We start from the raw sequence: 22657 nt of genomic DNA, 5'->3' as shown, positions 1-22657 counted from the left end.
TACCCCTCTCAGCCCTCGCCCAGGCAGTCCGGGAGACAAGCTCGCCCGAAAGCCCCCGCCCCACCCCGCGGGCCCTGGGTGGTCGCCGCAGCCCAGTCCCTGCTCGGGATGCTCGCTGACCGCCCCGGGCCCGCGTGGCGCAAGAGCGCGAGCGCCGAGCCCGTGAGCGCCAAGGCTGCGTGGGCGGGCACCGACTTTTCTGAGAAGTGCCAGTGCTACCAAGCCCCGACCCCCGCCCCCTTCACTTTCTAGCTGGAAAGCTGCGCGCCAGCAGCGGGGGGCGGAGAGGAGCCCAGACTGGCCCCCTCCCGCTTCCTGCCCGGCCGCCGCCCATTGGCCAGAGGAATCCCCAGGAATGCCAGAACTCCTTTAAAAGCGCGCGGCTCCTCCGCCTTGCCAGCCACTGCGCCCGAGCCGGCCTGCGAGTTCAGGGCTTCTGCAGCTCTCCCGGCGCTACCTCCACTCCGGACGCACCGGCGACACCCCGCCTCTGCAGCCCTCGCCGCCCTCGTCCCCGCTCCTGGCCGCCGCGCTCCGGTCCACACAGGTAAGACGCCTCCGCCGAGGACCAAGGCTGCCCGGGCCACCTACCTGGAACGCTGAGGCTTCGGTCCCTTTGGTGGACCCCGGATCCCACATTCTTCCCCGCTCACCTGCCCCAGCCCGCCCCTCCCGCCCGCTGGGGGACTTTTCAGGACAAAGCTCCAGAGCCATCCTCTCCAGCCTTGGGGTTCACAGACCACCTCATCAGGACACACCAAGATTTCCTTACTGGTCTTCCTTAAACCTTTGTATTGGCAGTCCAGTTAACAGTCTGTACTTTCCCGTGCCCTCTCTGCAACCACTACGGCTCCTGATCTGGTTCACCTTCGACTTCCCAGAAGCCCCCAAATTGTTGGTCTTGCGCCCCCACACTTTAAAACCAGCATCTCTTTCCTCCACTACTCACTCTCACACTCTCTCTCTCTCTCTCTCTCTCTCTCTCTCTCTCTCTCTCCTCTCTCTCTCTCTCTCTCTCAAGTAATCCTGTTGTCCTTCATTCAGCAAAGAGGGATGGCCCCGGCCCCATGCCCAGCCCAGTTTCTTTTTCTGCCCACCCTCCCTGCCTAGCTGATCTCTGACCCTGGGCTCTTGTGCTGCAGGATCGTTCCTGCTACAGGATCCCTGCTGGGCACCAACAGCTCCACCATGGGGCTGGCCTGGGGACTAGGCCTCCTGTTCCTGTTGCAAGTGTGTGGTACCAACCGCATTCCAGGTGAGTTTGTGTGGCACCTTTACGGGAAGGAGGGATGAGGATGAGGTGCTGGCTACCCCAGGTGTGCCCCCTGACATGCTGTTCTCTCCCAGCTCCTTTTCTCTTGAGCCAGACTGGACATCAGGAGGCAGCTTCCCTCTGATCCTGGTCTTTATTCAGCTCTTTCAGTGGTTGCCAGGAGTTTCCACCCCAGCCCTTGCTCCCCACCCCTAAGGACTCAGCCCCCTACTGCTGGTCCCAGCCTAGAAATCTCACTATATGTTCTCTCCTGTCTAACAGAGTCTGGGGGAGACAACAGCGTGTTTGACATCTTCGAACTCACCGGGGCTGCCCGCAAGGGATCTGGGCGCCGACTGGTGAAGGGCCCTGACCCTTCCAGCCCAGCTTTCCGCATTGAGGATGCCAACCTGATCCCCCCTGTGCCTGATGACAAGCTCCAAGACCTGGTGGACGCTGTGCGGGCAGAGAAGGGTTTCCTCCTTCTGGCCTCCCTGAGGCAGATGAAGAAGACCCGGGGCACGCTGCTGGCCCTGGAGCGGAAAGACCACTCTGGCCAGGTCTTCAGCGTGGTCTCCAATGGCAAGGCGGGCACTCTGGACCTCAGCCTGACGGTTCAAGGAAAGCAGCATGTGGTGTCTGTGGAAGAAGCTCTCCTGGCAACCGGCCAGTGGAAGAGCATCACCCTGTTTGTGCAGGAAGACAGGGCCCAGCTGTACATCGACTGTGAGAAGATGGAGAACGCTGAGCTAGACGTCCCCATCCAAAGCGTCTTCACCAGAGACCTGGCCAGCATCGCCAGACTCCGCATCGCAAAGGGGGGCGTCAATGACAATTTCCAGGTGAGGCTTCTTCTCTGAGCCCTGCTACATGGGATCATCTGCTAGACAGGTGACCTGCCAGGAGGGCTACAGGAAATCCTGAATGTAAACTAAAGCAGCAGTTCTCAGATTTTAGGCAGCATGAGCATCACCTGGAGGGCTTGTGAAAGCTCACACTGCTGCACTCCAGTCCCAGAGTTTGGGATTCTGTAAAACTGCAACTCAATTACAAGTACCAGGTGATGCTGATGCTGGTGGTCTGGGAAGCACACTTTTAAAACGACTCAAGGAAACAAGAAATGGTTTTCCTTCAGCAGTCAGCCTGTTCAAACGTTAGATACTCCTTAAGCTCTTAAGAAAATCGCTTATTTCATATGCATTCCCCCAATTTTAATCGTTTGAAATTGATACTTTCTATGGGCAGAATCAGTACCACTTTGCTATCGGAGTTCTCATGGGGATGCAGCCAGTCTCACACAAAAGGTTAAAATAGCAGTGAGCTGTTGCTGTTACAGCTTCTTCTGTGCCTTAACTTCTAGATCTTTGCAACTGTGGCTTTGATCTCCCATATTTAACTCTTTGACACTGGGACGTGTCATTATATCCTCTGGGCTTAAGATCAGATTCCATTTCCTGTGTACCCAAGTAGACTGATAACTGAATTCTTTATAAAATACTCAAGACTTGGCAGAAGTCGCAATTAAGATGTTGAAGTTTTTTGGCAATTTATGTTGGTGTGTTGTTTTGACACAGTGATCTTAAAAAAGCTCTCTGAAGCTTTTAGAATATCTGTTGTGTGCTTTTCCTAGCACAAAGACAGTCTCCCCCAAACCCATCCCACATCCTCTCAGCATTCTACATGTAATGTGTGTCCTCTGTCCACAGGGGGTGCTGCAGAACGTGAGGTTTGTCTTTGGAACCACACCAGAAGACATCCTCCGGAACAAAGGCTGCTCCAGCTGTGAGTACTCCTTTATCCTTAGGGCTCATAGGGAGATGGGGGAATTCCACTAAAAACAAGGGGAGGAATTTAGCAATAGTGGTTATATGTCAGTTACCCCCAGTAAGATCATTAAGCATACAAAAGAGACCTCAAGGGGTACTGTGCACACACGTACACACACATGCCCACATACAACCCCTCTACCTTCATCCTTCACCCCAAATGAAATGTCTTATACCACTAAGAACTCAAGAGGCTGGTGGGTAAGAGTATTTGAAGTTTTCATTTTGTTTCTTGGCAGCTACCAATGTCCTCCTCACCCTTGACAACAACGTGGTGAATGGTTCCAGCCCTGCCATCCGCACGAACTACATTGGCCACAAGACAAAGGACCTGCAGGCCATCTGCGGCATCTCCTGTGATGAGCTGTCCAGCATGGTCCTGGAGCTCAGGGGCCTGCGCACCATTGTGACCACGCTGCAGGACAGCATCCGCAAAGTGGTCAGTGGCGTCTGCAACCAGCCCATTAGCATCAACCCTTAAAGGTTTATCACAGATGGTGCCCAGGTGACTGAAAATGGGGGTGGGTGCTAATAATATTCTCTCCCATTCAGACTGAAGAGAACAAAGAGTTGGCCAATGAGCTGAGGCGGCCTCCCCTATGCTATCACAACGGAGTTCAGTACAGAAATAATGAGGAATGGACGGTTGATAGCTGCACGGAGTGTCGCTGCCAGGTAAGCGGTCTTCACAAGCCAAAAGAAGAATCGACGGCATTTGTGTGAAGCCGCATCTCTGGGGAAGTACCCAAATCACCATAGAGATTCTTTTCATGTTTCATGGCCTGATAACAAAGTGGGTTTTTTTTCCTTTAAGATGCAATTATGGCATCCATAAATTCTTCTTTAAACTCTCAGATGGTTTATCAAAGTATTAATTATACCCCAGGCTAAGTATCTAAGAGAACAAATCTACTAAGACAACTGAATAATTTACCTACCGTAGTTCAAAGACTTAGTATTGAATGTCAGGTAAATAAAACCTGATTGGAATATTCCCTTTCTTACCCCCAACCCTGATTTATATTCAGCTTTGACATAGGTTCTTCTGTTAAGTACCAATTGTTTTTCAAATCACTTAGCCTGACACTGTTAGGATGTTACTGTCCACTTAGCTCAAATGGCACTGCCAGCTGTGTGTGTTTCACTCTAGCACCCCCCCCATGCCAGTGGCCAGTGAGTTTGGGGGTTTACCTGGCTTATCTATTAATAGCAAAGTATTTGTATTAAATACAAATCACAGACAACTGGTTTTGGGAACCAACTTCATTAAATTCCCATTCTTTTCCAATATAACATAAAGACAGATCATAGATCTATAGATGAGAAAAAATGCTTATAGATCTTCCTTCCTCCCCTCAGACACATAATATAAAAATGTAAAAGTCCTGGCTAAATTTTCTGAGTTTGATTTCAGACGTAGATTGGACCCACGATGTCTGCTGGTTCCCCTTGTATAAATTCTTCGTACTATAACTTCCACCCTTGACTAAGCAGCAGTTAGAAAGAACTTTCCAAGAATGTAAACTAGCACTAGAACTGTCTACGATAGTGGCGGCTGCAAATACAACAGATAGTTCTTCCACGAGTATCATTCCACCAGAGCATTTACAGCCCTGACAGTGTTTTGACTTGTAAAGGAAATGTTACAGGATGTAGATTTCTGTGTGCAACATGCTCAGCAGCCCGTTCCCATCTCACTCTCTTGCCGTGCAGAACTCTGTTACCATCTGCAAAAAGGTGTCCTGCCCCATCATGCCCTGCTCCAATGCCACAGTTCCTGATGGAGAATGCTGCCCTCGCTGTTGGCGTAAGTTCCTCAAATGGCTTAACTATTCTTCATTGACTAGGTCGGTTCTATGTACATCCTAGACGGCCACGCACAACAGTGGAGCCCCACCCCCATCTCTATCATGCTTTCATTCAGTTCTTGCCACAGCAGCTGGTTAACTGACAGCTTATCTGCTGTACAGAGCCAAAAACTCCATCATGGGTACATCGTAATGACCCATCTGGATTGCAGTAACGGCAGTGAACATCTTGGTACAGCTCATTAATTCTGATTTTTTGCTTTGAGGAAAACAGATGAATATGTGGCAGCAACAGCTCTAAGTTGGCTGCTTTTAGAATGTGACCTTAGTAGCACAGAGTTAAGAAAAATCTGCTCACCAGAGATATTGACAGACTTACTATGTGAGCATTGGCCTGATGGGACCTGGAATTTTTTGCCCCTTTTATCTATAGGGATAAGAGGGCCTAAGAGAAGAACAGTAATTTGAGCTCCAGAGAACTAAAAGAAATAAGGCATGATACTGTTGCATGGCACCTTATCCCTGGCTTTTCTTACCAGTAAAATTAATGACTCTGCTGAGACAATATTTAATGTAGTAGGTACACATTATAAAAGTGATTCATCACAACTAAGATAAGGATGAAAATGAAAACAGCACTTGCCCTTCACACACACACACACACACACACACACACCCTTGTCACAGCTCAGAATAACCCATTCCATCCAGGGATCATATTGGCGATACTGGCACTGTGATGATCATTTGTACATCTATTTCTGTTCCGCATTCACTTGAGATGCAGGTTAAAAGGAGCAAAGAGAGCTACGGGTAGCAGATTTCTGAACCTGAGTCAGGGACTGCTAAGAAAACTTACAACTAATGACCAAAGAAAATAAGTTCTTTGTCTTCTGTCTGATATAGCTGATGGGATTGTAGCCGTGGTGCCTGGGCAGATGGTAAACAAACATGTTGTCCTCTGATGACAGTATGTGCAGAGAAGGCCCCAAATGCTGGGGTGAGAGGAACAACAAACTGACTAACCTCATGGCCGAGTTGGAGCCAGAGCCAACAACAGCTCGGCTGCCTTCAGACTCATCTGTCAGACACATGGCGTGCGGTTCCCCTGACAGAAAGGACTCCTATAAGCTTCTCATACTTGCACATTTTTGGAAGTGTGAGACTGGAAATGCCTACCCAGATCTCTCAAGTCAGTAAAGAAAAACTCATTTGCAATGCTGAGAGGAGAAAGGAAAAACAATGAATAGGAGAGCAAACACTGTGGGAAGCCTCAGCTGTACTGAGCCAGGCAGAGCATCTGATTACCCCACTGCTGCACACATCACGACCTGGGATAAACCCTGGGCCACGGCCCTAAGAAATATACTGCTTTTCATCCTGTATAACTGAAACTTTGTGCCCTCTCATGTTATGTTCTAGAGAGCTCATGTACAGCAAGGTGACCATAGTCAATAATACTGGATTATATGCTTAAAACTTGCTAAGAGAATAGATCTTAAGACATCACCCAAAAAAAGTAACTGTAAGATGATAGAGATGTGTTAACTAGCTTGACAATGGTGATCACCACTATATATATATATATACACACACACACTATATATATATACACACACACACACACATCACATTATACACCTTAAATGTATCTAATATTTGTCAATTATACCACAGTAAAGCTATAAAGAAAGAAATATATTGCTTTTCACCCTCTGGCGAATGGAGGGCTCTGAACAGAGCCCTCTAAAGAACAGCTGGTCCTAATCATCATGTACCCAATGAACCTCTGTTTCCCCTGCAGCCAGCGACTCTGCAGACGATGGCTGGTCTCCATGGTCGGAGTGGACCTCCTGTTCTACGACCTGTGGCAATGGAATTCAGCAGCGTGGCCGCTCCTGCGATAGCCTCAACAACCGATGTGAGGGCTCCTCAGTCCAGACACGGACCTGCCACATTCAGGAGTGTGACAAGAGATGTAAGCATCTTAGGCTCTTAGGGACATGGAGAACTGACCTGTCCTTGTCATCACCAAGTGCAGCACCACAGCATGGACATTAAGAACACAGGTTCTAGGATCTCTGGATCTCAATCCCACCTGCTTAGCTGTGCACTCTTGAACACAACTTACCCTCTCTGAGGCTCTTTCCTCATTTGCAACTTGGAGATAATAATAGTTCTTGATAAGTTTATCTTAAGCATTTTATTTAGATACTGCATGTAAAAAAAAATGCTTATAGATCAGTTATCATTGAGTTTGGTTCATGGTAAGCACCCTGTAAATGTTAGGATATTAACAGCAACCCATAAAAACAGCTAACTTATCCATTCTATGGTAGAAAACATTCCATGTTGACATTTGGGCATGTGGCCAGGAGCCAATTTCTACTGTACACTGGGTTTAGTCACCATTGATCATATCCTGGAAATATTTCTGTGTGCTCCTAATGAGGGCCTCTGTTTGGCTATCTCTAAGCCAAAACCATTTGTGACCATCAGCTTTGTACTTTAGTTAAACAGGATGGTGGCTGGAGCCACTGGTCCCCATGGTCATCGTGTTCTGTGACATGTGGTGATGGCGTGATCACAAGGATCCGGCTCTGCAACTCTCCCAGCCCCCAGATGAATGGGAAGCCCTGTGAAGGCGAAGCTCGGGAGACCAAAGCCTGCAAGAAAGACGCGTGCCCCAGTAAGTGTGAGCTCCGCTGCAAGGCTGAGCACGGGCAGCAGCTCTCCCTGCATCTGCAGCCTCCGATTCAGTGGGTCATAGAGCAGGAAGGTTACCTACTAGAGAAACAAACGGAAGCAAAATCCTGCATACTCAGCAACTTCTTTTAATGAAAAACAAACTCACCTCTTCCCAGGCATTCTTTCCCTGTGCCAGAGGAGCAGAGGTTTCTTGAACAGGCTTAGGAGAGCCTATGACAGGGGAGGCGTCTGAAAGTTGATCTTAATCGTTGCCTGTGGTTCATTTTCTTACAGTCAATGGAGGCTGGGGTCCTTGGTCACCATGGGACATCTGTTCTGCCACCTGTGGAGGAGGGGTACAGAAACGTAGGCGGCTCTGCAACAACCCCGCACCCCAGTTTGGAGGCAAGGACTGCATTGGTGATGTGACCGAAAACCAGATCTGCAACAAGCAGGACTGTCCAATTGGTGAGCCACGCAGCCCAGGATGAAACCACACAGCAGCTTGCTGTTTTACTGAATGCTGCGGTCAGCACTCCAGGAGATCCCAGCGTTAGTTAGTCCCAAGTGGTTTGATTGCTCTAAGATGCAGGTGGACAACATAATCCTAACAAAGTCATCAGTCACCTATACCCTATAATACCTTACACCGGGGCCAGGTGCAGTGGCTCAAGCCTGTAATCCCAGCACTTTGGGAGGCTGAAGCGGGTGGATCACGAGGTCAAGAGATCGAGACCATCCTGGTCGACATGGTGAAACCCCGTCTCTACTGAAAGTACAAAAAATTAGCTGGGCATGGTGGTGCGTGCCTGTAGTCCCGGCTGCTTGGGAGGCTGAGGCAGGAGAATTGCCTGAACCCAGGAGGCGGAGGTTTCAGTAAGCCGAGATCGCACCATTATACTCCAGCCTGGGTAACGAGCGAAACTCCGTCTCAAAAAAAAAAAAAAAAAAAATACCTTACACCATGTTAAAACCTCAGTGTCACAGTAACAGCAGCTTAGACTAACCATTCACTGTGCTTGTCTCCTCTCTCCTTATCTCAGATGGATGCCTGTCCAATCCCTGCTTTGCTGGTGTGAAGTGTACCAGCTACCCAGATGGCAGCTGGAAATGTGGTGCTTGTCCCCCTGGTTACAGTGGAAATGGCATCCAGTGCAGAGATGTTGATGAGGTGAGGAACTGAGGGGGCTCTGAGTTTCTGGATCTAGAAAAGCAGCTGACCTGTGTAGTCACTTCTTTATGGCAGTGACTTCTAAACATGAAGCACACTCTTACTTCCTCCATAGTGCAAAGAAGTGCCCGACGCCTGCTTCAACCACAATGGGGAGCACAGGTGTAAGAACACGGACCCCGGCTACAACTGCCTGCCCTGCCCCCCGCGCTTCACCGGCTCACAGCCCTTCGGCCAGGGTGTCGAACATGCCACAGCCAACAAGCAGGTACAGTCAACTAGACTAGCAGACCAGAGGAGAGGAGAGCTGTCCTTGACCAAAATACCTAGGAGACAGAGGAGTAGAATTTCATACCCTTCACCAAATAATAGGGCAAGGAGATGAATATACGGTCTACTTTTAGAAATGTGACTAGAAAATCCATGGTAAATCCTGCTGGGGAAAAATAGTCTGTCATATTTTAAAACGCTGCCCTGAGAAGATGGCCTTTTAAATGCCTAGGTGCTGAGCAAATTCAAGAAAAGTAAACATCAAGCAAAGTTTGCTTATATCCTCAGGGAGAATGGGGAGGAGCAGAGGTAACCCACACTCTTCCACATGGAGCCTCTGTCTACTCAGAGATGACAGGAATCTAGACTCTTGTTTCCATGATATCTGGGGATTCCCAAAAGCTCTGCGTAACAGCAGGATGGTGTACCCTCAGGTGTGCAAGCCTCGTAACCCCTGCACGGATGGGACCCACGACTGCAACAAGAACGCCAAGTGCAACTACCTGGGCCACTATAGTGACCCCATGTACCGCTGTGAGTGCAAGCCTGGGTACGCTGGCAATGGCATCATCTGCGGGGAGGACACAGACCTGGACGGCTGGCCCAATGAGAACCTGGTGTGTGTGGCCAATGCGACTTACCACTGCAAAAAGGTAAGAGCCAGGTCCCTTGTGTGCCTCCAGAAAGACAGCCCATCACCTTTTCGAGACACAGGCTAAGGAATTTTAGATACTTAACGTTTAGACGTGAAACTGAAAGATTAAATCTCCCAAAGTTAGAGAGGCACTAATTCCTATTAAAATTAAGTCACTTGGTGCCAAAAACATGAACAGAACTAGCTCTCTGGGCAGCTATGTTCCACAGTGAACTCTTCCGTCCGGAAACAAGTTCAGTACTCCATGCAGATACCAGCAGAGCATGACTTGTGTTCACAGCATCTATAAATCCTAGAACACTGACACAAATTCTGTATGTGTATCTCCCAAGAAAACTTTTATTTTTTTTGCCTTCCATAAAAAACATACACTGTTACTGAGCTGAATTCTGTTCTTCTTCTATTTGGAATTCCAGGTACACACCCTCATGCATGAACTGAGCAAGGGGAATGCAACTGTAGCACTGACATATGTCTTCCCTTTCCTAGGATAATTGCCCCAACCTCCCCAACTCAGGGCAGGAAGACTATGACAAGGATGGAATTGGTGATGCCTGTGATGATGATGATGACAATGATAAAATTCCAGATGACAGGGTAAAAACACTTTTCCATCCCTCTTTTGTCTTTTCAATTCAGCAACAGCCAGAAGCACTTCAGGATTCAAGGAAATGAATAATTTTTGCTATAGCAAAAAATATACCAAATCAATACACAGGATAATTAGAAATATTCCTTGTGTTTCAGTATTAAGGCTGTAGATGTTGCCAAGAGAATTTTTAAACAAGGGTTTTGTTTTTCATCAGACCCTTTTTTCTCTGAACCTCAGAAATTACAATGCATAAACAAATGACACTTTGTTCCCTAGATTCATTGCAAATGTGATATCGAAATCACAGTAAAAAATTGACTTTGGGCAAGCTAACAACTGAGATGATGGGATTATATTCTACATCTCACTAACTCCTAACCCACAGGGATCCACTTTTTTATTATGTCCTTTTAACTTTTGTAGTGATCATTTTACAGTGAGTACTCAATTAGCCTGTCCACCAAGCAAAAAGTAATTATTGCAGAGTTTTGCAGTTGTAAACAAACTATGCACACGGCTTGAGGCTTGAGCTGTTTTCAAGGCCAACATTGTTAAGTGCACCATTTCTTCTCTTTGCAGGACAACTGTCCATTCCATTACAACCCAGCCCAGTATGACTACGACAGAGATGACGTGGGAGACCGCTGTGACAACTGCCCTTACAACCACAACCCAGATCAGGCAGACACAGACAACAATGGGGAAGGAGATGCCTGTGCAGCAGACATTGATGGGGACGGTAAGGAGCTGCCTGATCAGCCGGCCCGCAGGAGACAAGGACATGTACAGCTTTCTACTGACTTCTGCTGAGTCCTGGTCATTAATACGCATTTGGGCGGAAACATCCAAGGTTGGAGAGCCCACCTCTTATTTGTCCCTTGTTCTCTTCAGGCATCCTCAATGAACGGGACAACTGCCAGTACGTCTACAATGTGGACCAGAGAGACACTGACATGGATGGGGTTGGAGATCAGTGTGACAACTGCCCCTTGGAACACAATCCAGATCAGGTAGGTGGACTCCTTTCAGAGTCTTTCAATAAAGTGTTGGAATACCCCTTTCACGGCCTTTGGAAATATGAGCTTGATAGAGTTCAAACACTTTCATTACCATGGCCCTCTGGGTTCTCATAGCCAACTGCAGTATGTTCATGTAAATTGCCTGAAGTGAGCTCCCTGCCCAGAGTCTCACAGATCTTTATAACTTCAGTCTTGTCTTCTCCAAGAAGGGCTACCTGACTTGCTCAGCATAGTCTAGCATTGTTAAGGTAAATTATACGAAGCAGAGATCTGTAACTGCCAACTATCCAACAGTATTAATCCATAAGAGACGGGAAAATAAATTATGCATTAGCAAAATAACCATCCTCATGGCTAATGATGTAATCTAGCTATAAGAAAATCACTGAACTAAGGATATGTCCAAACCCTGGAGAAACCCCATTTCTTTGTCATTCAAAAGTTTCTGCCGTTACCGACATTCTTTACCCATGCTAAGGAGTGCTACATATCAGCATTACCCAGAACAGGATCTCTGTCTGAAAGTACTTCTTTTTTGTATGTAATTGCCCATCATATTCTAGGGATAAAAGTTGAGGCCTTTTCCCCCTAAAATGAATTGTTCTGGAAGCTTAGAAACCAGCTTCGTTTAAATGGTCAATTCTTATAAGATTAAAGAAATGAGGAAAACCAGCTTCTCCCTCCTAAGATTTGCTCCTGTGAAGCCTTGTCAAGTGAAAAGCAATAGTATGAATGGCTCTGGGGCCATCAGGGAAAGGCCTGAATGATCTAGATTAGCTCTGCTGATCAAATGGTTTGAGAATCATTTATTTTGAGTTCGGAACTTAACATAAATTAAACTTCAATATCATGTAACCTCATTGGATGACTTTTTGGTTCCTCACATTAAATAAATTTTACAACAAAACTCAAGCATGATGTAAAAATCGTCTAAGCAAGGACCATAAATACTGGCAAGAAAAATTACAGTTTGTATATAAACAGTCCCTAAGCATCCCATGCATACTGAATAAAGTACTCTGAGAAAAACGGTTTTGGAAAAATTTATAATTTAACTTTACCTGAGCCTACAGTTGACAGTCCTCATAGATTAGCTATATGAAATCAAATGCCTAAAAGAAAAAGGCAAAATCATCGATCCCTGTCATACATGTTACCCAGACATTATACAACAGAGAGCAATGGTCTGTTTCCATCTTTTCACGACTTTGACAAGTTGACATGTCAACAGTTTTACAACTCAAACCTTCTGAGGAAATTCTCTGGTAAACTATCCAGAAAATTTCATTTAACATTAAGATGTAAACAGTTAACATTTTATCTCATCCTTAGCAATTAAATAACTCTATTTATTTAGAAAGTTTTGTATTTAAAAAATTTTTAAATTATCCCTTCTCAGATTTTTATAAGAAAACAAGGATAAAGAAAAAAAAAAAAACTTTTAAAATGTAATTGCTAATATAGCTATTTTTCTACAGGAGTATATAAATAGGCATGAAACCCCACTGGCCATATCAAACAATGGAGAATTTTCCCTGTTGTGGGGGCATAAGTTACCTTTAACATGAATGGTTTATACTGTAATTTATCCTCCATTTACTTCTCTCTTTCAGCTGGACTCTGACTCAGACCGCATTGGAGATACCTGTGACAACAATCAGGATATTGATGAAGATGGCCACCAGAACAATCTGGACAACTGTCCCTATGTGCCCAATGCCAACCAGGCTGACCATGATAAAGATGGCAAGGGAGATGCCTGTGACCACGATGATGACAACGATGGCATTCCTGATGACAGGGACAACTGCAGACTCGTGCCCAATCCTGACCAGAAGGACTCTGACGGTGAGTCAGGGGAGCCACTTTCTAAGAGAGTGACCGCTGGTGTGGCTGTCTAGATGGAGGAAGTGAAAGCAAGGCTCAAAGCAGTTGAGAGAACGAAGGGACCAAATGCCAACTTTGACAAGATAGTGACATTTCTGACACCAACAAAATCACAGCACTTAAGAATTTTGCTGAGCTCTTGCTTTTTTGACCTTAGGTGATGGTCGAGGTGATGCTTGCAAAGATGATTTTGACCATGACAGTGTGCCAGACATCGATGACATCTGTCCTGAGAATGTTGACATCAGTGAGACCGATTTCCGCCGATTCCAGATGATTCCTCTGGATCCCAAAGGGACATCCCAGAATGACCCTAACTGGGTTGTACGCCATCAGGGTAAAGAACTCGTCCAGACTGTCAACTGTGATCCTGGACTTGCTGTAGGTGAGTAGTGAGTTCTTAGGTCAAGAGGCTGATGCATACATGGAAAGAAAACAAATATAAAACCTGGCAATTGTACCCATCCCTGTGGGTGCTGAGGCTATGTGGGAACACGATGGAGAACCTTCTGAAAGCTGCAGGTTTTAACCTGGCTCTGGGCTCGTCTTCCAGGTTATGACGAGTTTAATGCTGTGGACTTCAGTGGCACCTTCTTCATCAACACGGAAAGGGACGATGACTATGCTGGTTTTGTCTTTGGCTACCAGTCCAGCAGCCGCTTCTATGTTGTGATGTGGAAGCAAGTCACCCAGTCCTACTGGGACACCAACCCCACGAGGGCTCAGGGATACTCGGGCCTTTCTGTGAAAGTTGTGAACTCCACGACAGGGCCTGGCGAGCACCTGCGGAATGCCCTGTGGCACACAGGAAACACCCCTGGCCAGGTAAGAAGCCACACGCTGCAAAAGAGGGAGAGTTGATGGGTGCTTGACGAGCACTGGGACCTGTGCTTTGACCAAGACTCCGACCAGGGAGTCTTCGAGAGTTCCCAGCATCACCAGCTTCAGCATTAAGCTCTGCTTTGTGAAAACATAATCGTGTTGAAAAGGGAGCTTAACCAAGAGTCGCCCCAGAAATCCTAAGGTGCCTTCAGCCTTTTCAAACAAAACACTCCTTCCCTCCTCTCTGTCTGCTTTATGTGAGCACTCAGTGGCACACAACAAATACAAGCGGACTCGGAAAAAATCTGCATTGCAGCCCTCTCATTTAGATCCACTGGGAACCTTTCAAGCACTGTTTCTTACAGAATGAAATAGAAGTCTCTTCCTGAAGGAGCTGTGTTTCACCCTTTTTTCCTTTTCCTTCAGGTGCGCACCCTGTGGCATGACCCTCGTCACATAGGCTGGAAAGATTTCACCGCCTACAGATGGCGTCTCAGCCACAGGCCAAAGACGGGTTTCATTAGGTAAGATCGCACTGATTAAATTCCACTTACAGTCACACTGATGGACAAACAGACAAAAAGTATTCAATAGCAGTGTCACTAAACAAGATTTTTTTTTTCCCTGCAGAGTGGTGATGTATGAAGGGAAGAAAATCATGGCTGACTCAGGACCCATCTATGATAAAACCTATGCTGGTGGTAGACTAGGGTTGTTTGTCTTCTCTCAAGAAATGGTGTTCTTCTCCGACCTGAAATATGAATGTAGAGGTAGGAGGAACATTGCCATGAATGTACACTGAACATCTCTAATTCACACTAATATCAAGGATGACAATTACGGGGGAGATCACATTAAAGACTATTTTGGAGACAGGGTTATTTCTATATTACTTTTGAGGACACAAGGACAAAAACAGAATAATGCGTCAGCACTGGGGCTTATGAGTTCCTGAGGCCTTAGTAATAATATGAGTTTGCTTAGCAATCTCTGCGCTCCTCATACACAGTGCAGACGTTGGCTGCAGAAAAGCTCCTATACAATTCGGACTTCATCAATAATACTGTTCTTTACAACCATGTATTTATAGATCTTACACACTGCCTAGCGTTTTATTCATGCCATCACAGCACCAGTTATCTTTTTACAACTTTTCCCTGCATACAAAGAAGGGAGAGGAATGTTGCTTTCATATTGGCATGTTAAATTAATGTTCACTATTAAGCTTAGCTTTATTTTCTCCATTCTTTTTTACTCAGTGATTAAGTACTTAATGTATATTTACTGAGCCAAGGCCAGATACCTAAAAGATCAATTAGAGTAGAGAAAGATGGTTGGTTTTACTCAAAAAATATCTCAGTTATTAATATAATTTTTGAGTCTGGATTTCTAAAATAAGATTCCCTAAACTTTTAACATTGAAAGCCTTGGAAAGCATGATACACATTCTGGAAGGTCACACTGTGTCAGTCTCCTGGCATCTGTGCCAGCTAATAAAATTAAATGCTAATGTGTTTGAACAATCTTAAATTAGGCTTTTGAAATTAGAAAAGTAGAGCTAGTCCTAGGTGCTTAATTTATTAACTGATACTGAGATGCCTAGGCCTTTACGAATTAGTTTTCATTTGTATATTATGTGTTTATTTATTTAACAGATTCCTAATCATCAAATTGTTGATTGAAAGACTGATCATAAACCAATGCTGGTATTGCACCTTCTGGAACCATGGGCTTGAGAAAACCCCAGGATCACTTCTTGCCTTCCTTTTTTCTCTGCTTGCATCAGTGTGGACTCCTAGAACATGCGACCTGCCTCAAGAAAATGCAGTTTTCAAAAACAGTCTCAGCATTCAGCCTCCAAAGAATGAGAAGACATCTTCCAAGCATATAAACAATTGTTTTGGTTTCCTTTGAAAAAGCATCTACTTGCTTCAGTTGGGAAGGTGCCCATTCCACTCTGCCTTTGTCACACAGCAGGGTGCTACTGTGGGGCCATCTCTGAGTACTGGACTCAAAAGCATTTTCAGGCATGTCAGAGAAGGGAGGGCTCACTAGAATTAGCAAACAAAACCGCCCTGACATCCTCCTTCAGGAACATGGGGAGCAGAGGCCAAAGCACTAAGGGGAAGGCACATACCCAAGACGATTGTATGAAGAAAATATGGAGGAACTGTTACATGTTTGGTACTAAGTCATTTTCAGGGGATTGAAAGACTATTGCTGGATTTCATGATGCTGACTGGTGTTAGCTGATTAACCCATGTAAATAGGCACTTAAATAGAAGCAACAAGGGGAGAGAAAGACTGGCTTCTGGACTTCCTCCCTGATCCCCACCCCTTACATATCACCTGCAGTGGCCAGAATTAGGAAATGAGAATGAGACCAGTGTAAGACAGTGCTGGCTCCCATTGCCTGGTCACATTGAAATTAGTGGTTTAATTCCGGTTGTAGCTTGTGTAGATATAGCAGGAAAATAGGAAAACCTACCATCTCAGTGAGTACCAGCTGCCTCCCAAAGGAGGGGCAGCCATGCTTATATTTTTATGGTTACAAAGGCACAAAATTATTATCAACCTAACTAAAACATTCCTTTTCTCTTCTGAATTATCATGGAGTTTTCCAATTCTCTCTATTGGAGTGTAGATTTTTTTTTTCAAATGCTTTAATGTTGTAAAATATTTATTTTTTACTTATTCTGGAAGATCTGGCTGAAGGATTATTCATGGAACAGGAAGAAGCGTAAGGACTATCCATGTTATCTTTGTTGAAAGTCTTCGTGACTGTTTCAGATTGTAAATACAGATTATTTATTAACTCTGTTCTGCCTGGAATTTAGGCTTCATATGGAAAGAGCTTGAGAGCAAGTAGCTGAGATTTATCAGCAAATCTCTTGCAAGAAAGACACAAGGAAAATCAGCCTAACGAGCTGCTCTTCCCCTTATGCTCAGAGTGGATGCTATGGGATTCTTTTTTCTTTGTTTTGTCTTTTCAAGGGGAATTCGTTATCCATTTGCAAATGTTCTGCATTGCAAGCCATGAGGTCTTCGATACTGTTTTACCCCATCCCATGTGCCTATTTCCAGGGAGACGGAAAGCATATACACTTCTTACTTTCATTTTTCCAAAAGAGAAAAAAAATGACAAAGGTGAAACTTACATACAAATATTACCTCATTTGTTGTGTGACTGAGTAAAGAATCTTTGGATCAAGAAGAAAGAGTTTAAGTGTCTAACAAACTTAAAGCTACTGTAGGACCTAAAAAGTCAATGTTGTACATAGTATGAAAGTTCTGCAGAGAAGTATTCCCAATAAGGAAATAGCATTGGAATGTTAAATACAGTTTCTGAAAGTTACGTTTTTTTTCTATCATCTTGTATACCATTGCTTTATTTTTATAAATTATTTTCTCATTGCCATTGGAATAGATATCTCAGATTGTGTAGATACGCTATTTAAATAATTTATCAGGAAATACTGCCTGTAGAGTTAGTATTTCTATTTTTATATAATGTTTGCACACTGAATTGAAGAATTGTTGTTTTTTTTTCTTTTTTTGTTTTGTTTTGATTTGTTTTTTTTTTGCTTTTAATCTGCCCCCATTTGTACTATTTGCCAATACCTTTTTCTAGGAATGTGCTTTTTTTGTACACATTTTTATCCATTTTACATTCTAAAGCAGTGTAAGTTGTATATTACCGTTTCTTATGTACAAAGAACAACAATAAATCATATGGAAATTTATATTTATACTTACTGTATCTGTGCTTATTTGTTCCCTACTGGCTTTATGTCATGAAGTATGGGTAGATGCCACTCATAAATCAATATAGCATACACGAAAAGAAATTACAGTAAATCACACCAACATTCACACTTTGTATGTGATTTAGAAAGACTGAGTTGCTCAGGCCTAGGCTTAGAATTTGCTGGGTTTGTGGAATAAAAGAACAAAATGATACATTAGCTTGCCACATCAGAAACATATAAAAGAGAAAGTATCCCAAAGTCAAGGGACCCAAAAAAATAAAATTTCATATTAATGTCATTAGATGTCATCTATGGAATCCTTTTCAAAGTACAGTTCTGATTCTAAAGAGAAGAATGAAAACAAAGGGAAAAACACAGAAGCACACTTGACTCTCGCAGCTACATTTTCTGACCCATGAATGATAGCACTGGTTGGGCAACACGATTGATTGCATGTTGTGGAGACGCTTCGGAAGTCCATGTGTATGAGGGAGGAGTTGTCCTTGCAACGGTGCACCAAGCATTACAGATAACGCCTTTCAAAGAAGGAATAATAAGTTTAATCAAGAAAGATGACTAAAAAAAGTAAAATTTGGAAGGAATGAATAAATGTGTGTGTGTGTGTGTGTGTGTGTCTAAATACAAATTATTGTGTGAAGAAAAGGCCCAAGTGTAACAATAAGTAGACCCTGATGTTTGGAAGGGCTAATCATGAATGTGGAATACTGACTGACCAGTTAATTTCCAGTTTTAATGAAAACAAATCAAAGAAGAAATTTTATAAGTAGGTTAAAGCTCTGGCCGTGCAGTCTATTAAACACTAGACTGGCTGAGTGAGATAAAATCTTCCTTGTGGATTTTTCACTCTCATTCTATAAATACTCATCATTCTGAGTAGCACTGATCACATATAAATGTCAGTTGCCAAATCATTTTAAAGTACCAAGGTGAAGAAGCAAGAACTAGAAAGTGTTGATGATAGCGGTGGAGTTAGGAGAACTGATCTAAAGGAAATAATTATTTGAAATGGCAAAGAATTAAACAGCATCATTCATTCTCAGAAGAGTTCAACATGTGAAGTCCTGGGAGATAATTCTAATTCATTCTTGGACAGTGAAGGAAAACTGATTTAAAATACCAAGATAAGACAGAGAAAGTGACTGGAAAGAGGAGATTTTCTTCCAGGCATGTTCCAGTTTCACCCTAAGATTGACCTTCAAGTCAGCAGGTTGTACTGAAATAAAGGACTTGTTAAAAATTTAAATCAGATCACTGAGATGATAGCTTTTTTCCTCCTCCAAGAGTTTATTGTCATGCGTTGTGGGAGAGCTAAACTGAAGAGCAATAAACTCTAAGTCTTATAGGAATGTACAATAAAGGTAGTGCCAGTAGTTTTTTTTTTTTTTTTTTGAAGCGTCATATGTAGAAAAGCCTCCAACTGTAAGCTCCTAGATTCATTCCTTAAATTCAATTAGTTATCTCTCTTCTATAATTTTGTTTGGGCGGGGGGATGGAGTCTGCCTCTGTCTCCCAGGCTGGAGTGCAGTGGTGTAATCTCAGTTCACAGCAGTCTCCACCTCCCAGGTTCAAGTGATTCTCCTGCCTCAGCCTCCCGAGTACCTGGGACTACAGGCACCTACCACCATGCCTGGCTAATTTTTGTACTTTTAGTAGAGACAGGGTTTCACCTTATTCTGGACAAATACTAAGGCCTAAAGGGAAATCCAAAATAAAAACACTTATTTTTAATAAGAACACTTTCTATCTAAATCAGGGTGACTTTTTTTAAAAAATCCAGAAGTTTTATGATGAATTATATTACAGATTTAGTTACCAGTCCTGTTAGAGTTACCATCAGTTGACATGCTATAGAATTGTCTCACCTCTTTTATGACAAAATTCATTACTTAAAATCACTCTATTTTCTTCCCTCTTATATAAATAACAGAAAGGCTCACTATGTCCCAAATATCACTTGCAAAAGCACACTATAAAGTCATAATCTCTGTGCAGTGCAAGTCTAGAAATACTCCATGTTTCTTTTTCTCTCCCCCGTCCCTTCCCTTTCCCGTCCCTCCCCTCCCTTCCATTCTCTCTTTCTCTTTCCTTTGCCCTCTGATTCTTCCCACTCAAACCCTAAAACACAGAGTACACCTTACGTCATTCCTATGAGAATCTAAAATCATGACTTTTAACTTATTCTGCCATCCCACAGCAAATCTCTTGGCATCAAGATAAATTATATGTAGCACATTGACATCAGCATGAAACATTGCTATTTTAAATGAACAAATATTAAAGTAAAATAGAGTGTTTGGAAAAAGAAACTGCCTATCAATACACATGAAAATAGTAGCTATAGAATTTCTCATTGTAAAAAGTCAAGGAAATTCCATATAAACAATCATTAATGTTATTCACTATCGGTAGATGAGCATGTGCCAGCAAAAATAATGTTGTGTATACATTACTCCAAATTGTATTAAAGGCGCCACAATAAATAGCCTGCTCATTTTTTGATTCAGAAACACATTGGACTTCCAATTCTAATGCCAACTCATCTGACAGAAAGTCAACATAAAACGTTGTCATTAATCTAGTTACTGACTTATAACTGGACAAACCATCTCTCTTAAAATGGCACCACAGACTTTTTTTAAAGTAGCTCATCTTTATTTGATGCAATCTAAAAGGCCCCAGCTCTGAAAGAAAATAACAAGCTATTGTTAACTATTATTAACAAAGTAATACATCAAATCATTCAGTCAAACTCCGACTTAAGAAATGTATGATCACCAATAAGACAGTAAAGGCTCCTCTAGCATTGCTTTGTTGAGACAATTCATTTTGTCTTATGGCAGGCTGTGCCAATGTCACAGACATGAGACAGATGAGAAGAAGGAAATGCAGGGCCAGAGCAAAAATTCCCAGTGACCACGACGATCTGTCTGAATCACAGTAGAGTTGAAACATTTAAAATCGAATATAGGACAATCACAGCACTTCAACTAGTTTGACCATAACACGTTTGCATTAAAATGTTGGTTTTTATAACGAATCCTAATATTGTAAGATTAGCAATAAATTTAAAACGATGTTCCCAGAAATCTTAATGAACAAAAACCACTGAACAATCACACCCCAAGTCACAAAAATATCAAGGAAATATAATCCACAAAGAGACTCCAAATGTCAAAATCGTTAAAGAATAGTCGCCACAATGCATTCATTGAATTCAAATAATTCAATAAAAAATGTAATTTAACTTCATTACCAACTTTCTTAAAAGCATACTCAGCAAGTCCTTGCTTAGGATTCTTTATATTCTTCTGCTGCATCTTTAGTCTCCTGCTCACCTGCACATAAAAACAATAACCAAAGTTATTAGAGATTCAGAAATGTATGCATAATTAAGAAAATAACCTGCAAAATATTAAATCCTTTAACAGATGAGGCAATAATCACATTCTTATTGAATATTTATTGAGCAGTCACCACAAGCTGCAGACAAAGTTCACAAGAAACACAGAAAGATCTGGGTGCCTACTCTCTACTCTCATTAAGCTTATAGCTCACAGAGAACACTTCAGGTTTTGGAGCTAAAATATTATGGATGTGGAGACACACACAGAAGTCAATATTTTGCTTTCTACTAAGTTCCTGGGAAGTAGGGTGAGACCAAAAGTAAATGTTATATGTAGAACAGATAAGAGCTGATCGCCTTTCATTTCTTGAAGTGCAAAAAGAATATTGTGACATTAACAGAAAGGGAGTGGAAATATATTTCTATCCTTAGTGAGAAGGTTATCAGAAAATGCAGAACTGACAATAGAACTAAATTTTAAAATGACAAAGTAACAGGAGAAACTGCAACCTTCGTGCACAACTGATAGGAATGCAAAATGGTGCCAGTACCTTTTGAAAGAGTCTGGCAGTTCTGAGAAGGTTACCATAGACCTGGCAATTCCACTTCTAGGTATAAGCCCAAGAGAAATAAAAGCATACATCCACACAAAAACTTGTACACAAGTGTTCATATCAACATTATATATAATAGCCAAAAAGTGGAAACAACCCAAATGTCCATCAAACGATGAATGGATAAGCAAAATGTGATATATCCATATAATTGACTCTTATTCAACAATAGAAAAGAATGGAGTATGGATACATGCTACAACACGAATGAATCTTGAAAACATCCGGCTAAGTATAAGAAGCCAATCACAAAAGGCCATATATCGTATGATTCCATTTATATGAAATGTTCAGACTAGGCAAATTCACCGAGACAGAAAGATTAGTGATTGCCTGGGGCTGGGGTTGGGGAAAAATGGGAAATGATTACTAATACCTACAATGTTGCGTTGGGGGGGGGGTGAAAAAAATACAAAATTGATAGTGGTGATGTATGTACAACTCTGTAAATATACTACAAACCATTGTACACTTTTAATTGGATGAATTGTGGGAAACTGGTGAACTGTGGCTCCCAAAAGTCACATCCTCATCCCTGGAACCTGTGAAAGGGGTCCTTCTAGATGCAATTAAATTAAGCATCTTGAGATAAGAAGATCATCCTGGATTCTCTGGCTGGGCCCTAAATTCAATAACAAGTGTCATTCTACAAAAAAGACAGAGAGAGATTAACACACACACACAGATAGAGGGAGGCAATGTGAAGACAGAGGCAGAGGCTGGAGTGACGTGGCCACAAAGCCAGGAATGCCCATAGCCAGAAGAAGCTGGAAAAAGCATGGCAGTGTTCTAGCATTCTCTCCTAGGGCCTCCAGGTGGCATGTGGCCTTGGTGACACCTTGATTTCAAACTTCCGGCCTCCAAAACTGTGAGAGAATAAATTTCTATTGATGTAGTTTGTTGTGACAACCATAGGAAACTAATGCAAGTATATAAATTC

The 22657-nt window shown here is 43.2% G+C and overlaps 2 protein-coding genes across 2 annotated transcripts in view; one reads left to right on the top strand and one right to left on the bottom strand.

Moving 5' to 3' along the window:
• Window positions 1-398: 398 nt before the first annotated feature.
• Window positions 399-17741, top strand: THBS1 (thrombospondin 1). Its single transcript, XM_009005580.5, has 22 exons — window positions 399-547; window positions 1143-1255; window positions 1535-2094; window positions 2959-3034; window positions 3318-3517; window positions 3631-3753; window positions 4792-4885; window positions 6691-6864; window positions 7399-7575; window positions 7869-8042; window positions 8618-8745; window positions 8861-9013; window positions 9450-9668; window positions 10160-10267; window positions 10842-11001; window positions 11154-11272; window positions 12895-13129; window positions 13326-13553; window positions 13722-13993; window positions 14417-14514; window positions 14621-14760; window positions 15646-17741. Exons 2-22 carry the CDS (start codon window positions 1189-1191, stop codon window positions 15651-15653), a joined length of 3513 nt encoding a protein of 1170 aa, XP_009003828.1. The 5' UTR covers window positions 399-547; window positions 1143-1188; the 3' UTR covers window positions 15654-17741.
• A 2649-nt stretch (window positions 17742-20390) lies between these two features.
• FSIP1 (fibrous sheath interacting protein 1) overlaps window positions 20391-22657 on the bottom strand; it is a 195680-nt gene continuing 193413 nt past the window's right edge. Inside the window, exon 13 of the mRNA XM_035259877.3 lies at window positions 20391-21095. Within this exon, the coding sequence (XP_035115768.2) occupies window positions 21049-21095 (47 nt within the window). The 3' untranslated portion in view covers window positions 20391-21048. The remainder of the gene's footprint in view (window positions 21096-22657) is intronic.

This window comes from Callithrix jacchus, chromosome 8 (assembly GCF_049354715.1).
Source record: "Callithrix jacchus isolate 240 chromosome 8, calJac240_pri, whole genome shotgun sequence".
Taxonomy (NCBI): Eukaryota; Metazoa; Chordata; class Mammalia; order Primates; family Cebidae; genus Callithrix; species Callithrix jacchus.
Note: the sequence above shows the minus strand (reverse complement) of the source record. Positions and strands in the feature narration are given on the sequence as shown.